This window comes from Camelus ferus, chromosome 35, assembly GCF_009834535.1.
Source record: "Camelus ferus isolate YT-003-E chromosome 35, BCGSAC_Cfer_1.0, whole genome shotgun sequence".
NCBI lineage: Eukaryota > Metazoa > Chordata > Mammalia > Artiodactyla > Camelidae > Camelus > Camelus ferus.
In genome coordinates this window covers 16,191,305-16,201,137 of record NC_045730.1, presented here as the reverse complement: position 1 = coordinate 16,201,137, position 9,833 = coordinate 16,191,305, and the positions used below count along the sequence as shown (strand labels likewise).

Genomic DNA, 9,833 nt, shown 5'->3' with positions numbered 1-9,833 from the left:
GTGAAAAACTTAATGTTTCCCCTTTAAGATCAGGAAATAAAAAAAATCCACTTTTCCCACATCTATTCAACATAGTCTGGGAAGTTCTGATCAGAGCAGTTAGGCTAAATAAAGACATTTTAAAAAAATAAATAAAGAACCCAAATTAGAAAGGAAAAAATTATCTTTCTTAATAAGTAACATGAAATGATCTTTATTTATAAATGATATGATCTTATATGTAGAAACCCCTAAAAGTACCATAAACTGTTAGAGCCAACAAACAAATTCAGCAAATTTACAGAACATAAAATAAACAAACAAAAATCAGTTGTGTTTCTATACACTAACAATGAACAATTCTAGAAGGAAATTAAGAAATTAATTCCCTTTATCATATCAAATTAATAACATACTTAGGAATAAATTCAGCCAAGGGGGCAAAAGACTAGTGCAGTGAAAATTGTAAACATCACTAAAAGAAATTAAATAAGACACAAATAAAAGGGAAGACATTTTGTGTTCCTGGACTGGAAGATTTAATATTGTTAAAATGACAATTCTACCAAAAACTATCTACAGATTCAATACCATACCTATCAAAAATTCAGTGGCATTTTTTGCATAAGTTAAAAACCTATCAAAAATTCGCATGGGACCTCAAGGGACCCAAAATAACCAAAACAATCTTGAAAAAGAACAAAGTTGGAATGCTGACATGTCCTGATTTCAAAATTTGCTACAAAGGTACAATAATTATAACAGTATGGTACTAGAATAAAGACAGACATAGATGAATGCAATACACAGCCCAGAACTGAATCCTTAAGTATAGTCAACTGAGTTTAAACAAAGGTGCCAAGACCATTCAGTGAGGGAAGTGTTCTCAACAAATGGTGTTGAGAAAATTAGATATTCATAAACAAAGAATGAAGATGGACCTTACATCATATACAAAAATTAACTCAAAATAAATAAAAAGCCTAAATTTAGGAACTAAAATGAAAAATCTTAGAAGAAAACATAGGGGGGAATCTTCATGACTTTGGATTTGGCAATAACTTATTGGACATTACAAAAGCACAGGAAACAAAAGCAAAAAAGAGATACTGTTAAGAAAGTGAAAAAAAATAGCTCACAAAGTGTGAGAAAATATTTAAAATAATCTATCTAATAATATAAAAAAGTCCTATAATGCAATAAAAATAAGCAACAAGCAAATTCAAAAATGAGCAAAGGGTGTGTATAGACATTTCTTCAAAGTGGTATACAAATGGCCAATAAGCACATGAAAAAGATGTTCAACTCACTAGACACTAGAGAAATAAAAGTCAAATCCACAATGAGATACCATTTCACACCCACCAGGCATTACCAAACTAACAGAAAATAAACAGTGTTGCTAAGAATGTGGAAATTTTGGAAATCTCATATACTGCTGGTAGAAATGTAAAATAGTGTACAGTGTATTGAAGTTTGATGATTTGTCAAAAAATTAAATGTAAAAGTACCATTTGATGCAGCAGTTTCACCCACAAGTAGATATCCAATTGAATGAAAAATGAACTCATATACTTGACCACCAATGCTCACTGCAGCATTATTCACAACACGCAAAAGGTGGAAACAACCCAAATGTTATCAACAGATGATGAATAAATAAAATGTATATACTTGCAATAGAATACCATAGCTTTGAAAAGGAATGAAATTCTGATACATGCAGCAACATGAATGAACCTCAAAATCCTCATGCTAAGTGAAGTAAGACAGACACAAAAAGATGAATATTGTTGTAATTCCACTTATATGAGGTATGTACTAGAGGCAAATTCATAGAGATAGAAAATAGAATAAAGGTTGCCAAGGGCTGAAGGAAGGAAAAATGGGGAGTTACTATTTAATGGGTGCAGAGTTTCCATTTTTTGGATGCTGAAGAAGTTCTGGAAAGGAACAGTGGTGATAGTTGCACAACATTGTGAATATACCTATGACACTGAATTGTATGCTTAAAAATGGCTAAAATGGCTAAAATGTTATGTATATTTTGTCACAAATAACTAACCTTTAAAAATAAAGAGAAGGGGGTGGCTAGCTGTATCAAAGTTTTCATTACTCAAGAGCAATGAGAGCTCAGAATTGGCTGATTCAGCAACACAGAGGTAATAATTAATGACTTTGATATAGTAAATTGGAGGATTATAAGAGGAACTGGGGAGATAGAGGTAGAGGACAGTGAGACAATAACTCTTTTAAGAAATTCTATTGCAAAGAGGGACAAAGAAATAGGGAAGTAAGTGGTAGTGAAACAGGGATCAAGAAAACGATTTAAAAGTAATTTCAGAGAAATAAGGATATATTTGCATGCTGATAGGAATAATCCAATCTAGCACAAAACGTTGATGACGAAGGGGAGAGAAAATTGCTGGAGCAATGTTTTTGAGTAGGTGAGGTAGGATAACACCTAGCACTTAATGTGAAGGATTGCCCCCTAATTGAGTATGAAAAAGAAAGAGTAATGCAAGAGGACCATGACTATATGTAACAGAGTGTTCATGAAGACCAAGGAATTTGAGGAAGAATGAGAGGAAGGGAGAAAAAACACAAGTTGAAGTAAAGACAGTTAAGAAGTTGTGGCATTAATAAACTGGCAGTCTCAATGGTTACAAAGGATTGTTGGACTTGGAATAATACAGGGGGGAGGGAGCTATAATGACAGGAGGTGATGGTCATGGGATGGAACTGAGATTCTGGATGCATTCTAGATATTGTTCATGTGAAGGTCTGGGGCTCGGTCATGAGAGTGAGAGCCTGAGGCTGGATGGAGTATAAGATTGTTGCAGGAGAGGAGTTCATGGAATTGAGAGACCAAAGGATTGGAAGGATAATCTCTTTGCGGATTGAAATTTTAAAATAATAATGGAAAGAATGACATGATAAAGGACCTAAAACTGTAGAGAAATAAGTAAGTTCACAGATAACATCCACACTGAGAAGTAGTAGGTGATAAAATCTTAAAATGTGGGATATGATTCAAAGTTGGAGAGATAGAAGGATGACCTGGATGCTAAATTACAGAGCAAGGACACTTAATTCACTTTCAGGTCTACTAGTCTCAGGGCTCTTTAAATACTTATTTTTGTTTATTTTGGGGTGTTGACCATGGCTTATATTTCTTTCTAGTGCTACATAGTAAATTATATTTAAAAAAAATAAAACTACGATCAGGGGAGTAGCAAAATATCATGGCAAACAGTAGTAGAAATATAGATTCGTTTTCACAAATACTCTCTTTCCTAACACGATAGATTGATAGGTTTAATTGTATTTAAGATTTTCTATTAAATGTATTTGGGGAATTTTCACTATCTCCTTTGGAGATAATTGTAGTTTCGCCGAAGTTCTTGTTTGAAAATATACATGCACAGTATATGTATTTAATACCTAAATTTTTCTTTTATTTACTCTATTTTTAAAAAAATCTCCATTTAAAAAAAAATCTAATGCTGGGGGCGGCTATGTTCGTCATGCCGTGCGGGAGGGAGCACGAGAGCGGCGCGGTGGAGACTCGGGCGTCCCAGACGCAGCTAGAGGTGAGCATGGCCGAACAGGAGCCCACGGCCGAGCAGCTGGCCCAGACTGCGGCCGTGAACGACGAGGATGAGCATTCGGTCAACTACAAGCCCCCGGCCCAGAAGAGCATCCAGGAGGTCCAGGAGCTGGACCAGGACGGTGAGAGTCTGCGCAAGTACAGGGAGGCCCTGCTGGGCCGCGTGGCAGTGTCCGCCGACCGCAGCGTCCCCGACGTCGTGGTGACCCGCCGGACTCTGGTGTGTAGCACTGCCCCGGGCCCCCTGGAGCTGGACCTGGCAGGTGATCTGGAGAGCTTCAAGAAGCAATCCTTTGTGCTGAAGGAGGGTGTGGAGTACCGGATAAAAATTGCTTTCCGGGTGAACCGGGAGGTCATGTCTGGCATGAAGTACATCCAGCACACGTACGGGAAAGGCGGCGGAATTGACGAGACTGCCTACGTGGTGGGGAGCTACGGCCCCGGGCGGAGGAGTACGAGTTCCTGACGCCCATGCAGGAGGCGCCCGAAGGCACGCTGGCTCGCGGCCCCTACAACATCAAGTCCCGCTTCACAGATGACGACAGGACACACCACCTGTCCTGGGAGTGGAACCTCACCATCAAGAAGGAGTGGAAGGACTGACCCCCGGCCAGGAGGCGGGCGGACGGACGGACAGACGGACGTGTCCCACCCCGCCCCCACCGCCACCATTCCCCGGGGCAGCCTCCTGCCGGCCCGTCCCTCCTCCTTCCTCCCAGCCCGCAGGCCCCAGCCTCCTCGGTGGTCTCGCGTCGTTGCTGCTTCCGCCTGTGCTGGGTCGTGGGGGGCTCCAACCCAGGCCTCCACCTCCCTTTCTGTGTTCCTTAAGGTTCCCCCACTGTCCTGACCTGCCCCAAGGCCCTGGCTTTTTCGAGGTCTCAGGGTGTTCAGGTCCCTTGGGCCTTTGTGGTTGCCCCAACTCCCGATCTCTCTCCCCCCCTTGGGGATGGGGTGTACCACGGAGGGCCTTGTGCAAGGGTCGTCCTAGGCCTTTCACTTTTCCTGGTCAGTCCACCCATCGCTGTCAGTAACCGTCTAACCGTGATGCCTTAACATGTGGAACGTGTGCCGTGGGGGCATCACTAACCTCTAACCCTGTGTCTGCATGAGCATGTGGTCTCCCCCAGTCCCCACCCCTTCTGCAGGCCCTGTGGCCCAGGAAGGTGTGGGATGTGCCCCTGCTGCTCCCCACCTGCCAGGGCCTGGCCAACTCCCTTTCCCCGTCCAGGACTAAGGGGACGGCTCCAAGAGCTCGGAAAAGCCAAACTGCCAAAACTCAAGTGGCCTCCAGTCCCACCTGGGAGGCTGGGTGACCTCACGCCTCTGCCTTCTCTGTCCCAGGGGGCAGTGCCTAGAGCCCCCAGACCCACCAGAGAGCCCTCAGCGGATACAGCCAGCGGCTGAGCCTTACTCGTCCTACCTGGGCCTCCCGGCCTGGAGTCGCGTGCCTGGCCTGGCAGTATTTATTGCCTCCGTATGTGCCGTCCTCTGGGCCCGCCGGCCTGCCGCCTCTGCCCCAGGCTCGGTGCCACCGTCCCCAGCAGGCCCTCCTCGGACCCAGACAGGACAACTGTGGGACCAAGCTTGCACAGCTGGAGCCATCCCTGCCCCTCCCCTCCTGTCCCTTCCCCGGTCAGGCCTGGGCCTGGAACACGCAGGAGCCTGTCCCTGCTTCTCCTTTTCTGACCGGGAAATAAAGTCCCCGTAAGGAGAGAAAAAAAAAAAAAAAAATCTAATGCTGGCTTTAAAACTTTTTTTCTTAATATAATTCCTAGGTTTAATTTTGAAAAGTACCATGCAAAATATGCACAGTAAGTTGTTTAATTTAGCCATGCCCACCAGACCCATTAGATCCTGTTTTCTGTTCAACTTCAACCTTATTTTAAAAAGAGTTTACTGGGAAGCCTAAATTGTTTTGCAAACTTGAGTTTAAAAAGTTAATCACATAATGTAAAAGATATTAATGAATTTGTGAAAGATTATGAGATTTTTCACACATAATTCTCTTTCCCAAACGAATCTTAGCAAAACGCATGAATTTAACACCAGTCAAATATTGCCAAGTGACATTTAGGGTTTGTTTCTCCAAGTACCTTCCAATTTCCACATGCCAAAGATATTTCTATGTATTAATACCAATTATGTGATAACATCCATTCATATGGTTCAACAAACAGTTCTGTGCTGTGAGTAACCACATTTTATAACCAAATTGGCTACAGAAACAGCTACTCACATGACAACAGTAACAAAATCAAAATGTGCAATTACTTTGTGAGTCAGGGAACTTTAAAAATTTTTATGGGAATCCTTGCTTTCCAGCAAATCATGTTTCTATGGTTTTTATTTCCAAGGGTCTACATTTTGGAAGGTCATAAATAGCAGTAACAAGAAGTGAAGCAGCATCGATTCACTCTGAGACAGAGGGAAATTAATATCCAAACTATGGGCCTGTCTTCACTAATGAGGAGCTGTTAGGAAGAACGGTATAGATTTTTTTAAAATATGTATGCAATAAACGCCTTATTTATACAATATTTCATAAAGTTCAGAGAGGCAGTGGAAATCAGAAAGGGATGAATTTTTTTGTACACAATTTCAGTCTCTAGATTATGAGACCCCAAAATAAAACCAATGAATGAGCATCATAAGAAATGAAGTGAGAGTGGGGAACAATCTTTTCCTCAGTAACAATAGTAAAATTCTGCAGAAGCACTAGATTGACAAATTGAGTATTTTCTGGAAATATAACTGTCACATTCAAATCAATTTTTTAAAAATTCCTGAAAGTGATGCTCAGTTGTCTGTTTTATTGGGCATTTGTTCTTGAGGTGAAGACAGACATTAAGGTGCATAATCTTTTGGCTGTTTGTTTGTAAACTGATTCTTAGTTTCCAGCCTGGCAGGGTATTATAGTGCCACTCTGCTGGATATCAAGGACACTTTGGTTAGTCTATCGCCTCTATGCTCAATATTCTCACTTCTATCTTCCAAATTTCTTACATTTTTTTCTTCCAGTCCCTAGTGTACTCACAGCTCTGGTCTTTGAAATCGGATAATGATTTCCCTTTCCCACCCAATTAAATATTTTTTCTTCCTTCCCCCTAATATATTTCCTTTTATGATACATAACTGTCACATTATTACATGTCATTTTAAAGGTTTTATTGTCTTCTTGTATATTTTTCACACTTGTATGTACCAATAATGGTCGTTTTAATTTTTAATTTTCTAGAGAATATCTTGCCTAATTAATGTGACAAGGGTTCTTTGAACAGCTGGATTCTGAATTCACATTGTTTTGTTGATCTTGATAAAAGAATACTGTGAACCTTGGGGTGATGTGAATTTTAGAATGACTTTTGATCAAAAATAGCTGAAGACAGGCAGTTAGTTTAAAACTTTTTTTGTCCCAAGGAAAATTTAATTGCATGGATGGGACACTTTAATTATTTATCAGTTAGGTTGCTACTGCAAGTAACTGAAACTTCAATAAATCATCATTGAAAGAAAGAGGGATATAGTTAATTTCTCCGTATGACAGAAAAGTCCGGAAGTAGGTAACCGAGGCTGATGCAAGCTCGTAACAGTGTCATTGATCCAAGCTCCTTCCATCTTTCCTCTCCTCAATGTGAGGACCTTCATACTCATGATCATTAGCTATGGGCCTCTCTGTCATACTCTAGGCAAAAAATGGTGGAAGACCAAAGGGATAAAGAGCTTTCTCCTTAAGGTGGACAAGGACTTTAAGCCACATCTTGTGATCCAAAAATGTATCATTCATCATCCTTAGCTGAATTTGGGCTGGAAAAGCTAGTATTTTAGCTTTCCAGACTCCTCCATCAATAAAGACAATAAAGAAGTGGCTTGCTCATGGTTTCTGACTCACCAGTTAATAGTTCCCTTCTGTTTATGGCAGGTCCACGAATTCTGCTTCCACCTATAGGGCTATTGCAGGGAAACTGCCTCCCAGATAGAAAATATGTATCATTGCTCACTCTCTACTGCTCACTGCATTCTTCAAGAGTGGCCACATGTCTAGTGTTCACCCATGCAATGCAAGTGGAAGTGTTGAGTGTCACTTCTAGCCCAGTATTTTGGGGAATGATGGGTTTATTTTCGACACCTGTTGCTATACACTGAATATTTGTACTCCCCACTCCCCAAATTGACATGCTGAAAACTAACCGTTAATGTGACGGTATTTGGAAGAGATGATTTTGGGAGGTGATTAGGTCATGAGGGTGGAGCCCACATGCATGAAATTAATACCATCATAAAAGACATCCCAGAGAGCTCGCTTGCTCTATTTGCCATCTGAGGACACACAAACAAGATGTCTCTATAAACCAGAAAGTGGATCCTTACCAGACACTGAATCTTCCAACACAATGATCTTGTGTTTCCTATCCTCTAGAAGTATGAGGAATAAATTTTGGTTGTTTATAAGCCACCCAGTCTACAGTTTTTTTTTTTATAGGAGCCTGAATGGACTAAGACACCTATCTTTCAATTCTCTACATCCCATGACTCAAGGCAGTGGTGGAGCCACAAGATGAAAGAACTGTTGGTTCCAAAATCTGTTTGTGTAAGAAAGTTGTTATTGACTGGTGACACTTACATATGAATATTTTGTGAGTAAGAAATAGTCACATAATATATTAAGACACTGAAAGTTGAAGATTCTACAAGTTTTAACTTAATAAACTGCAATACTCAGAACATGCACCAGATTACATTATTTTATTTAATACGCAATACTGAAAGAAGATTTTACAATCCTATTGTCAATAGGAAATTATCTTCCCAGCTCTATTTTCTAACAGAAAATTGCAGGATATATTGGCAAAGTCTTCTATTCTCCCTTGGTGTCCAGTTCTTGTTTCATGATTATGAAGCCAGGATAAGAAATCACCTTCTTTTGTTTTCTTTCTACTAAAACTTGGGAAACTTAGACAACAGTTTGGGATTGCACATTTACAAATGATTATCTGAATACTTATATAATATTCATCAAAGAGCTTTAAATTGTATTGTACACCCTTTCCCTTTTCCACTGTTAATATAGACCTTCTGAAATGACCATACATATCTATCACTTTTGCTGTAACCATTCTATTTCATTCATCTGTGTTTAAACACAGAGAAAAATATACTACTTTTGCCTTTTACTTCTTACTAAAAATAACAAAATTTGTTGTGATGATCAATTCTGTGGAGATGAATAGATGGAAAACATAACGTACTCCATCAAAGATCTATCTAATAATCTCTTTACTCAATTCAATTGGCTAAAATGTGAAAGTTTGGCAATATAGTCTTCAGCCAAGACTATGAGGAATGCTTTCATATATTGGTAATAAGCATATAAATGCAAATTCGTACAACTCCCTATGGTGGGGAATTTGGAAATATCTGAATGCGCTGACATGTATATTCCTTTGACACAGTATCCCTACCTCTTTGACTCTATGCCAAAGGTATGCTAGCAAAAGCATAAAATGACTAATGCATATTTTATTCACTGTGCATTATTTTTAGTAGTAAAAAATAGAAATAGGTTAAAGCTCCACTCATAAACTTTGGTAAATCACAGTGGATTTACACAGGACTTCCCATGGACACTTCTTTTAGCCTTTTCTAAAGAAAATGGGGGGCCACTAACCTAAATAATCGTCAAAAGGAAAGGGAAATAACCAAACTTAGGTGGTGGGTGAGAAGAGATTGATGGATGCTTACACTAAGCAAACACTTTATGTTCAGTTATAACAAAAATTATTTTATGTTTCCAAACTATATTCAAGAAAATGTATAAATTTAAAGTTTCAACCAATGACAAAACAAGAAGACAACCTACTGAATGGAAGATGATCTTTGCAAATGATAACCTATATGGGGTTAATATCCAACATACATAAACTACTCATACAACTCAATACCAAAAAAAACCCCACTCAATTAAAAAATGGACAGAAGAACTAAATAGACATTTTTTCAAAGAAGAAATGTAGATGGCCAACAGGCAAATGAAAAATGCTCAATATCACTAATCATCAGGGAAATGCAAATCAAAACTACAATGAACAGAATGCCTATCATCAAAAAGAGCACAAGTAACAAATGTTGGTGAGGATGTGGAAAAAAAAGGAACCCTCATACACAGTTGGTGGGAATGAAGATTGGTGCAGCCACTGTGGAAAACATTATGGAGTTTCCTCAATAAAGTAAAAATAGAAGTAACATA

The 9,833-nt window shown here is 39.6% G+C and overlaps 1 protein-coding gene across 1 annotated transcript; it reads left to right on the top strand.

Annotated features, from left to right (window-relative positions):
- Positions 1-3,494: 3,494 nt before the first annotated feature.
- On the top strand, positions 3,495-4,258 carry LOC102507722 (rho GDP-dissociation inhibitor 1-like). Its single transcript, XM_032473695.1, is given in 2 exon segments — positions 3,495-4,029; positions 4,032-4,258. Coding segments are annotated over 2 exon segments (693 nt in total). The 5' UTR covers positions 3,495-3,497; the 3' UTR covers positions 4,193-4,258.
- The last annotated feature ends 5,575 nt before the right edge of the window (positions 4,259-9,833 follow it).